The 20,338-nt window shown below is 45.5% G+C and overlaps 1 protein-coding gene across 4 annotated transcripts in view; it reads right to left on the bottom strand.

Annotated features, from left to right (window-relative positions):
- MYO10 (myosin X) overlaps positions 1–20,338 on the bottom strand; it is a 221,120-nt gene that overhangs the window by 9,822 nt on the left and 190,960 nt on the right. For all 4 annotated transcript variants that reach the window (XM_049708320.1, XM_049708322.1, XM_049708321.1 and 1 more), the window contains 12 exons: positions 19,447–19,680; positions 19,062–19,107; positions 17,455–18,321; positions 16,044–16,167; positions 12,339–12,582; positions 9,255–9,350; positions 6,531–6,624; positions 5,772–5,827; positions 4,032–4,174; positions 3,580–3,774; positions 2,380–2,537; positions 106–229 (listed from right to left, as the gene is read on the bottom strand). In XM_049708320.1, coding sequence (XP_049564277.1) covers positions 106–229; positions 2,380–2,537; positions 3,580–3,774; positions 4,032–4,174; positions 5,772–5,827; positions 6,531–6,624; positions 9,255–9,350; positions 12,339–12,582; positions 16,044–16,167; positions 17,455–18,321; positions 19,062–19,107; positions 19,447–19,680 — 2,381 coding nt within the window. The remainder of the gene's footprint in view (positions 1–105; positions 230–2,379; positions 2,538–3,579; positions 3,775–4,031; positions 4,175–5,771; positions 5,828–6,530; positions 6,625–9,254; positions 9,351–12,338; positions 12,583–16,043; positions 16,168–17,454; positions 18,322–19,061; positions 19,108–19,446; positions 19,681–20,338) is intronic.

Here is a 20,338-nt window from a genome sequence, read left to right as displayed (position 1 = left end):
ACACGGACATCACTATAACCAACTAACGCTAATATGATAGAGCTAAAGAGTTAACAGGGAAATCACAGCACAGTGTCCCGGGCCCAGGAGGAATTCGGGACTCACGGTTGAGGTTGATGTCTCCGTAGGGCAGGGGCAGGAGTGGGGAGTGCAGGGGCCGGTGGGTGTGGCGCAGGATAGGGTTCCGCTTATAGATCTGCTCCACCACGTCCGCGTTCAGGCAGTTCTCCTTGAGAAGAACAGAGCCGTTAGGGAAAGCCCATGAGCTTATCGTAAGAAACGTACATGTAAAAGGACAAAGCCATCTGCATCCTCCTGAACGAGAATGTTTTTCACAAGTCACAAAACACCTGTAGCCTAGGGATGGAGGTGGGAATCCAGCATTAATCATTTCAAGCACGAAGATACCCGCAAGCCACGTTTGATGACAAATCACTCACACACACACACACATTTTTCTTACACAGCTCATTCTCTTTCTTTGATTTGCATATTTTCCCATGTTATTGAAAAATCTTCTCTCTGGAAATTATATATACTAAAAAAATTAAACTTTTCTTGCTAATTATTTAGCCATAAATCATTTAGCCAAATCATGTCATCCTTGTCTATAATTCATTTAAAAAATACATTTTGCTAGCTCTCTCATTGGTCTTTTGTATCCTCCCCCTGAAAATGACACGTTAATACATTATCAGCGAGACTGTTCTTCCTTGGGCCTCCTTTCTCACTCCTGAAATTTAAGAGCTCCTCTCAGAGAATTTCATCATGTATTTATGTTCCTAAAGCATTAATCTGGGATCTGAAAAAGCCAAAGTTACTTTTAGAACTTTAAATCAACAGAAAAGTTGGAGGAGAGGCAATGAATCATTCTATCGTGGCAAGTTCATTTCTGCTATGAAACTTTTTCAATAATACCCAGTTGAAAACCAGAAAGAAATATGTTTTAATCACTTAAAAAATTGGTATGGACTTATTTAGGGCAACCTGTCTCATTTCTTAAGAAGCATTGCTTCATATCCAAAAATTCTATTTACTCTTTCAATGTCTGATTTCAAATGAATTAGTAAATATATCTGTCCCATTTCTTAAGAAGCACGTTTCAACATTTAAAACTCTATTTACTCTTTAATGTCTGATTTCCAATGACTTAGTAAATATACGGGTAAATAAGATGTAGCTTTGAAGAGGAAGTTCAGCTGATATGTGCTTTGTTTCTCTCCTTTTTCACAAGAAAGCTTCAACAAATTCATTTTTTTAAGACTAGAAATGACATCATTACTTTCAAGCTCCTTGGGCTCCACGGACAGCTCTGCTGTTTGTAGGAGGACTGACCTGCAGGAATTTGGCTCCAAACACCCAGAAAACATGTCATTTTGGAATCAAGAGGCTGACTTGAATTTGGTGGGTAATAATATACTACCGATATATTAGACCCTCTCCCACCTTTACAAAAGGCGCGGTTTGCCTCCTGGATCTAATTAGCTTATTTCCTTTGATATACATCAGTAAATAAATACCCGCCTCACTATCATTCTGGCATCTTTTCTGTCACAGCTCTGGCTCTTTCCTTTGCATAGGGAACCTGCCTACATGGATAACTTGGAGGAACAGAATAAAAATAATTCCCTTGACCTGCGTCTGCATCAGGGGCTGACCAGCTAAGTGAGCAACGCAACCAGAATATCCCATGTCTCCGTTTCCACGCCTGGAAAATGAGCGCCGTGATCCTTGCTCACGGCTGCCGTTTAATGGTTCATTCGTTTGCTTGTTCATTCATTCGATTTACACTCACAGCCACTAATCTTTATAAACAGGGAGTTACAACTGAACACGTTCAGTGTTGGTCCGGAGACCTGGGAGCTTCTTCTGTGAGTTTGGAGGCACCTGATAAGGATTCCAAGCTTTCTAGACCCATGTGGCCTCTTAGTGAATCCACTTGTGTGATCTAGAAACTGCAGTGAAAGTAGAATTATTGTGTTACTTCTAGAAGGTCCCCAAACTGGGCTCAAGTGGAACCTGTGACATGCAGGTTGTCCCCAACACAGATCACACCACGTCCCTGTGACTGGGGAGCCCCACACCCCAAATTACAGACCACTGTCCCTCCGCCTACACAGCTCTACAATCAGGTTTGCCTCAGTGGCGATCCGTAACACCTCCCCAGAGACAAGATAATTTTAGTGTCAAATTTCAATTTGACGTCAATTTTTGCATTTTCTAAATGCAGTCTAGCATTTAGATTTTTAAAAGCCAGGATATACACGAACACGAAATTAACTAAGAGTTAGTTTTGATTACAGAAACGTCTTGATGTTCCCGTGGTGAGAATCTGTGAGCTACTGTGACTCACTATGAGCTGGGCTCCCTCGCTCTCACCTTGATATCCTGAATCAGCTGCTGGGTTGGGGTGTCGATCGGGGCCTTGGTGTCCGTCACGTTTTGAATGGCGCTGGACCACCTGGTGGCCTCGTTGAGCAGCTTGGTATAGAGCCGATAGCAGTGCTTGCGTCCGTACACGGTGACGTTCCAGTAGCCTGCAACAGCAACGCGCGTGCGCGCACACACACACATGGCAGCATGAACCTGGGGGACCAGGGTACTGTCCCCGTACCGGAGTCCCAGAAGTCCAGCACCCAGGCCATCTCCACCTGAGCCCCTTTATTAATTCAATAGCTACTTGCTGATTTCCTCCACGTGCCCTGCCCTGCAGTAGGTACCCAAAGACACGTGGAATTTACAGTTACGAAGGGAAGACAAACATTAAAATGATAAGCTCAGAATTATGATAAATATATAATTAGTAACGCCTGCTCTCAAAGAAGGAACAGGCATAAACTAAAGTCCAGTTCGAGGCTCCGGAACAAGAGTGAAAACTCTCCCCTCAGAATGCTGACTTTCTTTTTCCCTTCCTGTCCCTTGTCTTCCTTTCGTTTAGATTCTCCCTTCAAAAGAAACCATTGTGCAAAGCAAGCAGTCCAGGTGTTCAGACACCAGCCGAAAGTGGAATGGAGTGACTACAGTAAAGAAATACATGAGTATTTTTTGGAATGAAGGAACTGTATTTCAAAAGCACAAAATCATGACTAGCAACAAAAAATCAAAATAAACAACCTAGAAACACCTTTTGTAATACCGAAAGGGAAGAAAAAATCTTACGTGACCGCTTTTTATTATGCTAGGTTATGTTCACCGACAGTCAGGGTTTACCTTTTTTAGGCTGCATTATGACTCTCACGGTACAACGGTGAGAAAGACAAAAACACAGGCATAGAAAAATAAGGCTTCCTGTAGGAGAACTTCTGTCTGTTTACTTCTCCTTGCCCTTAGAAGAATCTTTCTGCAACCCAATAAATCAGGACCCCTTTACTATGGTTTACATATCAAGTGTTCACATAGCTAACCACGGACAGCCTCAAAAGATAAATCAGCAAAAGAGATTTTTGGCGGGGGGGGGCGGGGAACGTAAACACCCCAGGTAGGAAGCTCGCTCCTTCGCTCCGAGCAAACCCACACCTCCTATGACCGGACAGGCCATGTCTCAGGCCCAGCCAGTCCTGAGCACACCACACCGCTTACCTGTCTCTTTGAAGATCTTCTCGTCCGGCGGGACGACTGAACAGAGGCTGTTGAGGACCAGGGTGCCCAACTTCAGAGCATTCTTCTCTGAGCTCTTGTAGTAATCCAAGGAGTTGTGGGTTAGCACAAACCACCGTTTCTTCAGTTTCAGTGAAGACATCTTCGGACTGTTTTTCACTTCTTTGTGCAACCACCCTGGAAAGAAAGAATGAAGGGTCAGCTCAAAACTAGGATGAGGAACTTCACATACCAGGTAACGATTTGCACCCGGCTTACAAATGGGTCGGATTTCTATATATGTGCTACAAACGGCCACGAACATTTCTTATTTGATGATTTTTAACAATGTCAAGAGGCAAAATTACTCAGAAAAGTGGCTCAAAACGGAAACGTGGCAGATATCCGTGTAAATGAAAACGGGACTCCAAGTAAAAAAGCATCGGTGGCATCACCTCTCACTATAAATTCCTGGCCTTCCACTCTGGTGTCCCCCTTGGATCTCTGCAGCAGTGTTATCCAGTGGTGCATCTCCTCCGGCGTGTCTGCGTTGCAGTGAAGCACCCGGTTGGCCGTGATGATCACAAATGAGTTGGGTCTGAGCAGTGGGGCGAGAAGGAAGCAAAACCTCTTAGCTCCACTGGAATCACCACCTCCGTCTGACCCAAGACAAAATGCCTTTTCCCCAGCTTATGGGTCACAGGGATAAAAACGGCAGTGCTATGTGTATTTTACGTTAAGGCAAACCTTGCTCATTTCTGTAGGATTTATTTTATGCCTCATTAACCTTTAAACCTGGAGCAACACATCCTGAAGGTCCTGGAAGGGAAAACATTTCTTAATGCTGAACTTTCCAGATGAAATTCAGTTCCAGGAAGGCTAACTAAGGTGACTGCGAGGGAAAATTTTTTTTTGATGCCTCTCCAAAGTAAATTTCTTCCTGCCTCTGGGTATGGCTTTGGATAATATTTCTGGGGGTGGGTAATGCAACATCAGATACCAGTAACAGGAGGTCAGTAAATAGGTGTAAGTGGAACATCTCATCCGCTTGATTATGCCTGGTACAAAGAGCCACCTGGGTCCATGCCTTCAACGCAATCTGACAAGGGTGCATTTCCCAGGCAGGGATAACCTAATAATGGAAATTTACTTTCTCCTGCATCTCTTTTTAGCTGGCAATGCCCTGAGTCTCTCATAGGCTCTTAAACGAGATTTTTCTGTAGTTGGGAAGGAAGAAAGGTGAGCACTTGAGGAAGAGAGAAAAGCCTGGGTAGGGATGGAAGGTTCTCGCGTGGATCGCCACGTGCCCAGCCTGCCTGATGTAGGGGTTTAGGAGGAGGGAGACGCAGATCAGAACTTGACTGTCAGAACAAGCATCTGGGCTTTAATCACTGACGTGACACACACGTGTTAAAGGTTCCTGAGCCAGGTATGAGAAGGTGTAGGGTGACTAGTAGAAACAAAGAATCTATGGTTCAGGAGAGCCTTCGTCAACGGTGGGGCGATGGACACCCCGGAATTCTCACTCGGCCCAGGAGACACTATTTTTGTTGTCAATTTGAATACATTTCTATTCTCTCTCTAAAGCTATGTCATTGAAGGCAGAAGTCAATTTTGATCCGTACTCAGAATTCCCAAGCTGCAAAGCAAAACAGAGATGGGAAAGACGAAGGTCACTGGGTACAGAGACCCCCGAGACCGTCACCGAGGATGATCTGCCTTCAAAAAACAGAACCAAACACATGCTATTCTAAGGGCACAGGTAAGGGAGGCATGTCAAGGAAAATAAATGTTTGTGGTTTAATTTATTAATATTCCACATATAAATTACCATCAAAATCCTTTTCAAATTCATTATTAAATTTTAGAAAGGGGAACTACACCCACCCCTCTGCTGGGATACAGGCATTTTCGTCCTGCATGAGCCCCAAGTCTGTCCCTGTATGACTGTCTAAATTAGGTTTCCAAGGTCTCCCCTACTCCTGACCCCTCCAACCCGCCGCACTCCAAAGACACCCAGAGAGGAAGACTGCGGATGAGGTCAAACTGGGTACCAAGAAGGAAGTCTCTGATTGCTGGGGTTGACCAGGTGGGAACACACAGCCTAGAGTCATTCCCCAGCCCAGAGCACAGAGCCTGTGGGCGCACGCAGGTATCCAGCAGTTACTTTTGTTAAGAGTCACACCTGAGCTTACCTATCAGGGCTGTCCGAGGCGCACACAGAATCAATTAGCCCCACATCCAAAGTGCCCTGGAAAGAAATGAAAAGCAGAGACACTGAGAGAACCATTCAAGGATAGCACACATCATGATAACACCCCTAGATGATGACTCTCTAAACAGGCAAAAAAAAAAGCCTCCTTTGTGTGTTCACTGCAAAATAGTAGTTATCTAAGGAAACGTCCCCCTTCATTCAGCACAGACAGCCTCTAGACAGGGCAAAATCTACAGTCCATTCATTAAATAAAGTATAAACGAATCTGTCTGTCTTGTTCCTAAAATACTTTCAGTGAAGGGTGTTTACAAACTTCTTTCAATCATACAACTTTTCTGATTTACACTATGATCTATCATCAAATTTTGTAATGGTGAGAAAATCAAACTATCGCTGAAATATGATTTTGTGGCTCTGTTTACGTGCCTGGGATAGAGTGATGTCAGAAAGAATACAATTTGGAATTCACTATATCCTTTGGAGAAAAGTGTAACGGGCTTCCACGGTTTCATAAAAATTGGAATTTTTTTGAGGTGGGAGAATTGTAATCTATTACGACTTACAGTTTTCTATAATTTACTCTCTTTTTCTATATGATTTTTAACCAAGATGTTCCCGTTTCTCTCTTTAATTATTATAATATTTCTTCTTCTTATTTTTTTTTTAAAAAGACTGTCTACAAATTCCCAGTCCCCTCTGGCAGGATGCCTCCCTCCACACCACACCCAGGCTCACGCACCACGGCATTCTGCGGGTTTGCCTGTTCATCATGCATCTCCCGAATCTCCTGGTCCGTGGATGCGTGGACCTGACTCAGCACGCTAAACCACTGGCTGTGGGGAGGAGAGAGCAATAGTCAAGGGGTGGCCAACCTCCGCATGCAATACAGTGACACCCTTCTCCACATCCTCTGGGAAAACGACATCCCCTCTGAGCATCCCTCTGGCCCCAAGGACCTCAGTAGACATTTAATAATGATGATGGTAAGTTCCTAGAGAAATTGGCAGCAAAAAATGAAATCCTCAGTTCTACCCACGCACTTAGATCAAGGGTCTTTACTGAAGACATTATTTATAACCTAGGGAACATTCAAGTGCCTTCTCAATTTTAAATTCCGAGGTAAGAAGCCCAATGTGAGAGCATCATCTCAGGGTGGCCGCTGGATGTCTATTTTCCCTGTTCATTTCCAGGTGGGGTTTCCAACCATCTGATAGGATTTCCACTTAAGTGAATAAAACCACAGGAGAGCTGGAAATAGAAAACAACTGCCTGGAGTAGAAAGTAGAAAATTATTTTGACCAGAGAATCCTTCTATCTTCATTTCAAATGAGTTTTCTCACTTGCAGCCACATTAGAATCAGATAATAAAAGAAAACATGTCAGCTCCAGAAAAGTCAAGCAGAACAAAAGTCATGATGTAACTAGAAACACAATACGTGCTTGAGGAAAATGACCATGAATACCCATCCGTCTGTGTCAGTTCATCCATCCATCGTTTAAGCAACTAAAGTGAGAGGTACCGAATGTGAGGGAGATGCTAGGACATCCTTCTCCAGGAGGGGGTTAATCAGACACATATACACACTCCTATAACTAAGGCAGAGGACAAAGTACTTGGTACCCAATGGGATATTTAAGTAAAAAATTAATACCTATATTTAAAGGTAAGTCATGTAAGATACTTACAGCAAAGCACTAAAATCTATCTCCTGTGATTCCTGAAGGAGCAAGATGTAACCAAGAGCTTGAAAATACTCAACATATACAGACTCGTAGGGAGACCAAGGGAAACATCTTAATATGAATTGGTTCATCACTTCTGGTTAACCCAAAGGCAAGACTTCAGTCATTGCTTTATAAAGCTCAAAAGTATCCGAAATCAGACACTGAACAACACAAACCTTCAAAATGCAGGCCATATGGGATCAGACACACACACACAGCCACATAAAATCTGCTGTGCTTTCCATCTGTACAGGTCACCTCCTTAATACAAATCTCACCCCTTAAGTGCAACTTGAAATCTGAAAAGGAATTTTAAAAAATGTGTTCCACTGGTCAGGGCAAAAAGTCCTTGGCTAAAATATTCCAAATGTTAAATTTAGCAGGTTCATTATGGCACAAAACAGACAGGACAGCTGGGCCTATAATTCAGCTGTAAAAGCTGTGGGCATTCCCTGGACCACAAAAAACCACACGTGGTCTCTAGGAGTCCCAGACGGAATGATGGGGCTCTAATTCCAGGTCTGCTTGTTTTTCCAGCTTGTGTCATAATTTATGGATCCAAGAGGGGTTTTAGTTTGTTCCCATGGGAAGAATTATTTTCTTTGCCCTTAATGCTGCTACCATGGTGTTATATCAACACAGAAACATTCAAAGGGCAAGGGGTCGGTCGTAAAGGCCCCGAGAACTCACTAGAAGATTCTAGTGGTTTTTCTGAGCTGCAAAGTGAAGAAGACAGGCCAAAGGATCTCAGCCTCATAAATCAAAAGGTATTTTCTGGCATTGCTCAGAGTGGATGCCAGGCATCTCCAACGTGACCCTATACACCCCCAGGGCAGCAGGAACAGAGACAGATGCTCCACTGCGTGACCCTGCCATGCATCATACGGAGAAGCACACACCAGCTCTTCTTAATTTTGTGCCACATCTCAGCACTGCGATGGAAACCAAGGTCCAGAAAAGTCGGACAACTTGCCCCAGCCAATGAGGGACACCACTGTCCTCCGAGCTCAGTCAGAAATCTAAGCTCCTTAAGAAGCTTCGTGCCTCCATTCAATAGAATTGACCTTGCGTTACTTTACAGATTACACTACCTTTTCTCTGTACCTCAGTCTCCCATTCTGTAAAACTGGATAACGGTGATACCCTCTATAGGGTTGTTGTGAGAATGAAATGAGTTAACATATGTGAAGCATTCTGGAACACTGCCTGCAATATAGTAAGTTCCCTAAGTGTTAACTATCTCTTCCTGCTGACAGAATTCTTCACTATCAAGGCCTTAAGCACCCTCCCAACGCCACAGTCCTAGCATTTATTTGAACGGCCAAGGGTTAATGTTCCTGTTTTTTCAACCCTTAAGCAAACAGAAGCTGCTCCCTTTCAAAGCTCAGAAGCTTCCAGAGGGTGGCTTTCAACTGTGTGTAGCAGCACAATTTACATATGCTGCTGGTGACAATAAAAGCCTCAGTGTAAGTAACAAGGGGTCTCTCCAGTGGCATGTGAGGCTGGAAATCTGTGTGCTTACTGTATGGAACACAGCCCAGTGAAAGAGTCCCCAGGAGACAAGGACATCCATCTCTTCCGACGCTCAGTTCTTCAACCATCCTAAGAGAAAAACCCAACTAGAAAATCAACTAAAATCTTTTCAGCACCAGGAGGCTCAAGAGTGATCCGTGTGATGTCCGGGCCTGCACAGGAGCGAGGATGTAGTTATGACCAAGTCGACAGCACAGCGCCTCACCTGGCGTCTTCTGGGGATTCAGCGATCAGGTGGAAGGTCCTATCAGTCATAATGATGTCAATCCCGTTTTCTTTGCTGGTGTTATCTATGATCTCCCTGCAAAGGGACACAAGCACCAAACGCAAATCAGGAACACAGAATTCTTAATAAGGGGCAAGAAAAGAAATTTCACCGTAACTGAAAAATCAGATACCAAGACTTCCGCCTTGATTTTCTGCTTTTAGAAACGATGAAGACCCTTGTGGCCTCTAGGGGGAGGCAGGCTTTTCTCTCTCCAGAAAGGTGATCGTGTGTGTGTGTGTGTGTGCGCGCGCGCGCGCGCGCGTGCGTGTGCGTGCGTGCGTGTGTGTGTGTGTGCGTGTTTCTAGATCTCAATCCCATCTTGATCTCATCCTAACACTCTCTAAACAACACTGGAGGTTTAAACTCAGGGCACCAGGTTAAGATCAGGGTAAAACACAAGCAGCTGTTCGGATGGGACCAGAGGTGGTGATCTATTTTGTGAAGAAATGTGCTGGGGATACAGCCAGCTTGCTTTGTCAGCTGAAGTAGTACAGCTGTTCACAGTTATTTTACAACTACGATATTAAGCAGTCTGGTTAGAAAAAAAAAAAGATTGTATGACTTTTTAGCTAGAATCACTGAGATGAGATAAAATATTTTTTAAAAAACCAAGAAGATCAGAATTCAGAGAGGAGTCTGTGATCTTCCTGGGAGTGGAAGGAGAGAGGTGGCCCCGATTGGCGGTGGGGGTGGGTGATAAGCATGGGAGCCTCTGGAGTAGGACAATAATCCCCAGGGGAAAACTGTCCAGACCACGTCATCCTGGACCAGCCAATCTGCTTCCTGAGAGCTCAGCTACCTTGCGTGTAAAACGACACGGTGTCGTGGCTCTGAACCACAGCGGTCCATCAGAATCCTGGGAAACGTTCAGAAAACCCATGTGGGGCTTCCTAGGGTGGAGCCCAGGGACTCGCATTTATAAAAAGCTTCCCTGGAAATGGGGGAGTGATGATACTACCAGGGCACCGAAAAGAGTCTGGAAATGACAGGATAAATGAGGTGGGAGCTTTAATAATAGATGGTGAGTGAAAGAAAAGATGAAGGGGCTGGTGTATAAATTGAAAGAGACTTGAGCAATCTGTCATCCAATTAAAAATTATGAACCTTATTTGGATTCTGATTTGAAAAAAGAAACCAACCCAAACCAACAAGAACACTATCACCGCCATGTATAAGATAACTGGGGAAATTTGAACAATGACCAGAGTTTGGACGGTAGAAGGAGCTCATGTTCCTTTTTAAATGTGATCATGATATTGTGACTATATATTAAAAAAGGTCTTGATCCTTCAGCGTGTACTAAATATTTACAAATGAAATTATATGACGTCAGGACTTGCTTTAAAAAATGTAGTTTGTAGGGGGGCAGTGCTGGGTAGGGTCACAGATGAAACACCACTGGCCATCGGTGGGCAACCACTGAAAGACGGGAAATGGACACACAGATCTCATTCCAGTCTCCTACCGACGCTTGCCTATGATTGAAGTTTTCTATAATAAAAAATATATTTTTTTCTATAATAAACTTCAAAATATAAAATAAATAAAAAACTCTTAATGATGGTGAAACCTTAACAACTCATTGCCTTTTCTCTACAGAATGTGACCAACAGCTGAGGAAGGGCTAACACTTCCTTACCTCTGTAATTTTCACAGAACACCTGGAGAATAGGGCTTCATTAAGCATGTGTTTGCTACAGAGTGAGTAGCAAAAGGGACATCCAAAAATACACGGGTGAAATTCACCATCACAATTCTGTCTCTCAGCCTCCTGGCATCTGTGGCCCCCCTCCTACAGGGTGAAGAGAGGACCAACGCAGTATGCAGGGCCAGGGGAGGACTGCAGGAGGTACAGAGCTATGCCATGCTGCTGAAACTTGTAGGACTCAGATGCAAACTCCCACAGACTCATCTGACTACGGAGCATGGTTTCCTAAGGAACCTCAAAGGGGCAGCCTTGAAAAGTCTGATACTCTGCTGTCTGCACTTCACAATTGGGCCTTAAAATGAAATACAAAGAAGACTTTCTTCCCTTGAGTAAACTTTCCGCTTTCCAATGAATCATTTTCTAAAGTTTCTAATGCTGGCCGAGCAGGAACCATATGTCGTTTTCAGGTCTACGACTTCAGGAGTTAATTTGGTCTCTCAAAGCTTATTTTTACCCGTGTGCTGAAAATGGATGGTTGCTCAGTTTGAGTGGAGGGTGGCTAATAAATTCTATGCTTAGTATCTAATTACCCAAGAAAACAAGCTGCCCCTCAATTCCCAACATTTTCTGAAAACCTCACTTAATTTTTAACAAATAGGCCCTCAGTGGTTCAATGCTTTGGTTCTATAAGAAGGTGGCACAATGGAATTCCCCAGAGGTCCAGCGGTTAGGACTCAGCACTTTCACTGCTGTGGGCCTGGGTTCGATCTGAGGCCAGGGACCTAAGATCCCACAGGCTGAGCGGCATGGCCAAAAAAAAAAAAAAGTGGCAGAAAAAGGGGGTGTGTTGGATTCAAACACCAGCTCTGTTGCTCTCATTGTTGGGTATGAAGAGGCTAGTATACCCAACAAAGGTGGAAGACAAATGATTCATTTCACACACCTCCCGACTGGCTGTCTGCTCCCAATTTAGCCATCTGTTGGCTACAGCTGGGCTTGGAGAAGAATTAAAAGTGATAGATTGACCCAGAAAAGGATGACAAGATGCTCAACCAGTCGCTCAATACCCACACCACGATTCCTGTGGACCGCCAATGACATTTCCAAAGAGCTAGTTTTATGTCCAACTAGCATCTTATAACCCAGAGCTGAATGTCTGAAAATTCACAAAAAGTGAATTTCACAGACGAAGTTTGATTTCCCTGATTTCCTAATAATTCAACCCACTGAAAGGAACGATGAGGACGCACCGAGTACCTCTTACAATCTACTGCTTCAAAGAACTTGCCCCAGACGGCTTGTAGACAGGGACTTAACTGATGGAGCAGCCCCGAGCCCCGGTCAGCAGCCCTGGCCAGGGCTCATCAACATACTTGGCTGTCCGGACTTCCACGGTGCCCTTGAGCTTTTCCTCGCTGTCGTTCTCAAAGTACATCAGCTTGGCCTGGCGGAGGATGAACCAGCGCTTCTTCCAGTTTCTCCTGGACAGCGTGGAGGAGCCGCCGCCCTTCTTGTGCAGCCAGCCTTGCTTGAGGGCCTCCTGCTTGGAGCGGAACCACAGGAAGGTTTCGTCCTTGAGGACGCACCAGCGGCGTTTCCAGGTGTTCATGAGGCCACCTGTCTCCCCAGGGTTGGGGAGGAAGGGGTTTAAGAAAATCCGTCATATTGGATCATACGATCAGTAGGTCTTCAGGTCCAGCCCCTCCTTAACTTTGCCCCAAATGACCCGCCCTCAGACACCCACCGATGACGGGTGAGCGCACTGCTGGGTCGTGTTCAGGGGGCACTGGGCAGGTGTCACACTGGCTTGGCTGGATTACACAAGAACGCTTCCTTTTCTCCAAAGCAGCTCCTACTCACTTAGCTGAGAAATCCTGGTGAGGGGCTTAAAAGCAAGACCAGTCAGGGACTGATACTCTGACCCCGGGTTGAGGCAGGACCACGGACGGGAGGACCACGGACGGGAGGACCACGGACGGGAGGCGGGGGAGAACCGCTTCCATATGGTTGGATCATGCTTCTGTCCAAACACCGCAGGAAGGGGAAATGAGTTTAAAATGTGTCAGAGTTGACACATTCCTTCCTTGTTTAGTCAGTGTGAGGAACAAAATTTATCAGTGACTCCGGAGTTTAGCAATAAACCCTAACTTACATCGGAAAAGAAAAGCATTATCATCTGAAAATGGCTTCTTTGTATAAGGTGTAAATTTAGAATACGAGACAAAGTAAGACTCCAAACCAAACTGTGACAGTACCTTAAAAATGAGAATTTAGCTGTAATTTATTTTAGTGGAAAACTTTTTTTGGTGGAGACAAATTAGACAAGGATATACAGACATTATTTCTATACAGAATATATTTCTAATACTCTTCTAGCAGGATAATTTTATTTTAGTTATTCTAGATTCCCCAAGGATGCTCAAAGAGTGACATCTTACAACCATGATTCAAAAATCTGCTTCAACGAACCCACTGAAGAATAAATGCTGCATCTACTTCACTAATTATCAAGTGTCCACAAGTTATTTTTTTGATCAGCCAATAATAAAAATAAAGAACATTTAAACGTGGATACTGAAAGTAAGTATAAAGAAAATGCCTTCCTTTTACAGATTAGAAATAAATTTAAAACAGACCTTCTAAGATTAATTTTTTCAGTGGTTGCTTCAATGATTACAGATCTCAACTTCACAGTGGAACAGAAGATGCAAAGACAACACTGGTTTCTCTTTGTAGTGCAAGGCGCACTTGCTTCGTGGCTTTTACAGACCGCTGCCCTTTCTCGTATCTATAGCACTTCCTGCTCACCTAGCTGAGAAGCCTTTGTGATCACACCAAGCGCCAGAGCTGTTTCCTAACAAACAGCAAACTTGCCAGGGGGTACCAGAAGGAAACTGTTTTTTTTTCCTTCTTGATTTGTGGCTTTAATCTCGGTTTCTCAAAACAAGCCAAGAGGAAACTGTAGTACAAAGTTATCCTATTATCTTATCGTCTTTGGATGATAAAGGTTATTCACAGCTGTTTCAAAGACACAGATTACAACAGTCATCCCAAGAGCCCTCACCCACCAGTCACTCTGCTGCTCTTACGTTATTGATGGGACTCACTCCCAGCCCTGCCCCCCCCCAATTCCGGGTGTTCCCTTCGTATTTCATCTAGAGAATTTGATCAACGCTCTTAGTTTCGTGACTGTAAACACCTTTAGTAGTAGTAGGCTGGTGCAAACTCATCTACGTTCACAAAATAGAATCTGGTGGTTGGCTAGATTTTCCTTATCATTGGTTTCTTTGAAACTTTTGGTCATAACTTTAAGGCTTTATTAAACATTAAATGGTAATGTATCAGAGATTAAGTGGTGACGCAGTTACACAATAACTCTTTGTTTTATTAAGAGATGAGTGTGCCAAAACTTCACTTGCTTACCTTCTTGAGCTCTTAATGCTTTAATCTTGGGATTTTAGCGCTCTGAATGTATCTTTACTTTTTCCTAATCTTATTTGTTTTAATCAGACAATTATACAATAAAAGAATGCCATATATTATAAATAAGAGTGATTTACGGGGAATTTTTGAGCTAACTTAGGGAACAAGATTAATTAGGGGGAGAAGAAAATATATGACTAATAAAAAGCTTTATTTATTCTGAGAAATGCATGAGAAAATCTTAAAATGCCACGATTAGATATTTATTGGGGTTATTAGGTTCTGATTTGTGATTATATTTTTTCCTTCATCCAATGAACACTCGATTATTCGGTTAGAATTTCTCAATCTTTTTCATTCCAACGCTCCTACAAGAATTCCCATCAACCAGTGACCCTGGCCAATAGGAAGCTCTCCCCTAAAAATAAACCTGGAGGGGTTTCTGTGAGCACCTGGGGGATCTGAGGCTGAGAACAGCAGAACTTTGAAAAGCAAATGAATGATGTTAGCAGTTAGACAGACATTGAAGATGGGGGGGAAAAAATGAAAAGGAGAAGACATAGATGAAGAAGAGAAAAAAATATTAAGGGCAAAAGAGATACGAGAAAAGATAAATATGCCAACAGAAGAGAGAAGCAAAGGCAAAGAACAGAAGAAACAGGGAAAGGGAACCCAGAATAAAGAGGTTTTCATGGGGGAAGAAGAAAAGGAAAAGGGAAGAAAGAAAGACGGCAGCAGAAAAGAAAGTGAAGAAAAGGCTCAGAGAAAACATAAAAATCTTGAACCATCTGGGGACAATAGATCTTGTTATCTCTGCCCCATCCCCAAGATTTGGCCTCTTTCCCCTCATGGAGTCGAGGGCCGTGTGAGAAACCAATCCGCTCTTTAGATAACCCGCATAAAACTCCTACCAAAAATTTGTGCCGATTATGGTTTCTCATGATTCCTGTCCCTGATTTGGAAGTCAAGGTCAAGAACATGAATAAGGTATGGGTACAAGGTCCTGATTAAGTACTTTTCCAGAAGGAGGATGCTTCAAGGTCTCCAAGTATTAAGGTTCAGTACAGTACATTCGAAGTTTCACAGCAATGCAAAAATATAATTAAAAATTCTTATCATGAGCAAGCGATAGACAGTAGGCGTCGCAGGCAGTTTAAGCCAGGGGTGATCCTCTCTCAGATCTTTACTTTCCCATGTATAAGGGTGTCTAATACTCCTGTGGGAGGGAAGAATGCAGCTTCAACATGGTAATGGGCTGCACTAACCCCAGTAGCAACATACATGTGTGTTTGTATGTATGTGTGAGAAAGAGAGAGAGGAAACGATGTGGGAAGGAAGGAAAGAAGGAAGGAAGGAAAGAAGGAAGGAAGGAAAGAAGAAGGAAGGAAAAGAGCACAGATATGAGAGAGACATGGAGGCAACAGGGAGAGAGGGACTGAAAGCGGTGACAGTGGTTGCAGACCCTTTGTCCTAACGCTGCATATGGTCCAGTAGGGTCCCCCACATCACACCACCACGGCATCCTCCATCCACCTAAGAGGACCTCACACCAGGTAAGGGGTATGTGGGATAACTTTCTCAGCCCCCCTCCTTCAGCCTCAGCTTCCCATCACTTCACCCCCTAACCCAGGCACCAGGGTGGCTGCAGGTCATACCTTTCATGTACAGGAAGCTGTGGAAGTAAGGCAGCGTGACACAGCTGTACACAGAGTCCCGCCGGTATGAAAGTTCATCGTCCGTATCAAACCGAGAGTCGAAGTCCTCTTCACTATCTTCAAACTGGACCAGGAGAGACAGAGAGAGCCAACAGTGAGCAAAAAGGACAGAAAACAAGCAAAGGAAATGCCCAGCACAGGTCAACACTGAAAAAGTAAAAACAACGGACAAAGAAGCAACACGCTGCTTCGTCACAGTGCAACGGAGTGTGGTCATCAAAAGAATTCAGAATTACAAAATACTGCCTTCTGGTGTCAAACCGTCAGTTGACTTGATACGTAACACGTGAGACATATTTTAATCCCAAGGCTATGTATTCAAAGTACAACACTGCTGTTTAAGCGTACAATTTTAATCAAACCATCCAAGAGTTAACTCCCTTTAAGTTACTGTGCTAAAAATGTCTTCAAGGACTTCCCTGGCGGCAAAGCGGGTAAGAATCTCCCTGCCAACGTACGGGACACGGGTTCGAGCCCTGGTCCGGGAAGATCCCACATGCTGCGGAGCAACTAAGCTCGCGCGCCACAACTACTGAGCCTGCGCTCTAGAGCCCGTGAGCCACAACTACTGAGACTGTGTGCCACAACTACTGAAGCCTGTGCGCCTAGAGCCCGTGCTCTGCAACAAGAGAAGCCACTGCGATGAGAAGCCTGTGCACCACGACGAAGAGTAGCCCCCGCTCGCCACAACTAGAGAAAGCCCGCGTGCAGCAACGAAGACCCAAGACAGCCAAAATTAAATAAATTAGTTAAAAAGATATATTCTTAAATAAATAAACAAATAAATACAAATATCTTCAAGCCTTAGAAAGGCAAGGGAGTGTTTAACGCACGGACAACGGGAAGAAATAAAAGTAAACTATAAATAAATCCAGAAGCTGGAAAGAGCACGTTCAAGCCCTTAAAGGTTCCTCCCTTACAACCAGAAAAATATACATCACATCCTGCAGCGGGCGGGTGAAGCTACCGTCAGGAAAGGTCTCTGAAGTGCCCCTGGCAAGTCTCGTTCCAGTTTAGGGCGGGTCTCATTTCCCAACCTGCTGCAAAGCCAGCACAGACACAGCCAGAGCCTCCACTGAAAATGCCAGTTTTCTTAGGCTTTGGGCAAGACGCAGTTCTGGGTTTTGCGTTCAACCTCCAACAGGCACCAAGTTCCACTTACTTGTGTGACGATCGCTTTCGGCAAGAGAGAGGGGTTTAAGGCCAGCCTTAAGAACCTGACTTTGGAATCCTGGCCCGTTCTAGGGGGGATGTCTTCATCCAAGGAATAGTGCAACGGGGGCGAGGATGGCAGACAACTTCCACCGCAATGCGGGCAAATCGGGGCCCCGGGAGGACAGCGGGTACTCACCGAGGACTGGGCCCCCTCCGAGCTGAAGCGGTAGGCCCCCGAGCTGTTGTAGGTGTCCACGGAGCATCGGTAGTCTGGGGACCACTGGCTGCTGTAGGAGTTGGAGAAGGTCACGCTGCTGCCGGAGGTGACGGCCCCGTCCTCGTAGTCGTCCTGGTCATAGTTGTAGTCGCCGTCCGGGGAGGGCAGGCCCCCAGGGGTCTGGGGCATGCAGTAGGTGGGCTCCCCGGAGGAGGAGTCGTGCTCCGAGGGCGCCAGCAGCACGGTGCTGTCGGGGTCGGGGCTGGTGGGCACCACGGTGTCGTTCATGTAGGGGTCCTCCTCCGAGGATTCGTCGCTGGTCCGGATGCCACTGGTGCGCTGGTCCGAGTGGCCGTGCTCGCTGGGGTTGGGCGAGTCCTTGAAAGCGTCGTCGTCGGCCTCGAAGCCCTCGTCCACCTCCTCCTCCGGGTAGGGCTGGCTGAAGTTGAAGCTGGGCTTCTCGCCGCAGGCACCCTCGGCCAGGTCGGCCCGCACGCCCACAGACCCGCTCCCCACCGACAGGGAGCGCTCGATGTTGCGGACGCACTCGTCGATCTCGTCGAAGTTGAGCGACTCCAGGAACTCCTGGGCGGCGCGGCAGGCTTCGTCCTCCAGTCGCCGCAGCTCCTCGTCCCGCAGCTGCTGCAGCTTCTGCAGGGAGGCCTCGGTCAAGGACAGCTCCTGGCGTTCCTTCACGCGCTGCAGGTCCTCGATTTCCTTCTCCAGGCGCAGGATCTCTTCCACCTGCTTGTTCTCCTTCTGCTTCTCCAGCTCCCGGGTCAGCTCAGCCTCCCTCTGACTCTTCTGCAAGGCTTCCTGTTCCCGCTGCTTCCTCGCTGCTTCCTCCTGGACACAGAGGAAGGAAGGGGTCAGGTCAGGAAGTGACACTACGGAGAGTGCGGGCAGCAACCCTCCTTTGGGATGAGATGTGCTTGCCGGGGGCTGAACTGCATCCCTCCCTCCCCCAAATCGCTATGTGAGGCCCCAACCCCCAGTCCCCTCGGGACATGTCTGGATTTGAAGCAGGGCCTTTAAAGAGGTGATGAAGTTACAATGAAGCCGTGAGGTAGGGCTCTAACCCCACTGACTGGTGTCCTTATAAAGAAGAGGGGATTGGGACACACGCACGGGGCACTGGGGAAGCAGGTACGCAGGTGCAAGACCACCTGAGGACACAGCAAGTTACAGAGAGAGGCTTAAGAAGAAACCAACCCTGCCAACACCTTGATCTTGAACCTTTAGCCTCCAGAACTGTGAGACAATCAATTTCTGTTGTTTAATCTACCCAGGCTGTGCTACTTATGTTATAGCAGCCCGAGCAAACTAATATAGTGATTACACTGGTCTAGAGCTATCATGCCGTCGTGATTCACACTGAAACCTTAAGACATTCACACACTTTTACCCAATTGTAATGGGTTAGAAACTGCAGCATAAACATCTCCTCTAAAATTCTTCCTCCTGTATATTTATTTTAGCTTTGAATCCTTCTCCCTACATCTTTACTTTAGTTTCAAATCACTGAGGCAAAGTGTTTGAACTGGGAAGGTAACAGACAAGATGTCATGTGTCGCCGCATTCTTCACCTGTTGGGCGCGGAGCTCAGCTTCTCTTCGTTCCCTCTCTCTTTCTCTGAAAACAGTCAAGAAAAAAAGACAGTGAAAATAAACGAAAGCAATGAAAAAAATCCGACCCCCGCTTTTCAGAGAGCGAACTTTTTAACAGAAGCTTTGCAAAAGACAACTTAGAAGTGTGAAGGAGGGATAGGGTCTCTTCCTTTGGCAATATACCTATTCTTTGCCTGAATAAAAATACCACAAAACTGGGTCTTCAACGCTGCTAAGGAATTTTATCTGAGCCACCAAGCGTTATCGTTTCAAACTGCAGGTTCCTGCGAAGCTGGATATAGAGCATAAAAACGCCAGACGTGTCCTCCTGTCTGTTTCATCCGAGCCAAGAAAGGTCCCATACCTTTCCTCCTCCTCCCGCTTCCTCTTTTCTTCTTCCGCCCGTTTCCTCTTTTCCTCCTCTGCCCGTTTCTCTGCCAGCAGCTGTTTGTAAACTCTGCGGGCAATCTGACCTCGGAGTTGCTTCTGGAAAACCACGGCTGCTTTTTTCAGGTGCAAAAACCTCCTCCTCAGAAGGAATGCTCTGTAATTCTTCTGTATAATCACTACACAATACAGGACCTTCTTGTATTGCTTTCTGAAAATGAGAACAGAAAACAGCACAACAGAATAACTGTGGAGGTAATGAGGCTTCCAGCTCTTTACACGAGTTTACGTTAATGTTACAAGACAAGACAGCAGGACCTCGTTTGGGGCTGATCCGCTCATAACGGAGACTCATTATAGGGAGCCGACAAGGAGGCCCTTGTGGGCGAAACAAAACAGAAGAAAAACAAAAGAATAACAACAAACGAAACTCAAGCAAGACCCTATCATCATGTTGGCTAAATAAACACATCACTCCTAATACTGACTTTGAAAAGTCCCGGCAGGAAGTTGGGTTGTAAACAGAACCAAGAGATGTGATATATTCTCCTGTCCTTATGAGGAAAAAAAGCAAAGGATTTGCCACAGCAGGACGGCTGTGTACTTGAGAAAATGTAACGTACTGTGACGAGCAAGGGTTCGGGTGGCCCGCAGGTCCGCAGAGGAGGAAAGAACTCAGATGCACAGGAAAAGAACCTGCCTCATTCGGCACACCCTGGAGAGGGGGCCACTGTGGACCCAATGGGATGACACCAAAGTCAACAGGCGAGCTGCCTGTGGCTTCAGTATGTGACCCAGAGGAACTAGGGAAATGTTTAAATATGTCGCCTAGTCCCCTGATGTCGCTGCCCTGAGACATCAGGAGCCCC

This window comes from Orcinus orca, chromosome 3 (assembly GCF_937001465.1).
Source record: "Orcinus orca chromosome 3, mOrcOrc1.1, whole genome shotgun sequence".
Classification (NCBI taxonomy): domain Eukaryota; kingdom Metazoa; phylum Chordata; class Mammalia; order Artiodactyla; family Delphinidae; genus Orcinus; species Orcinus orca.
Note: the sequence above shows the minus strand (reverse complement) of the source record. Positions and strands in the feature narration are given on the sequence as shown.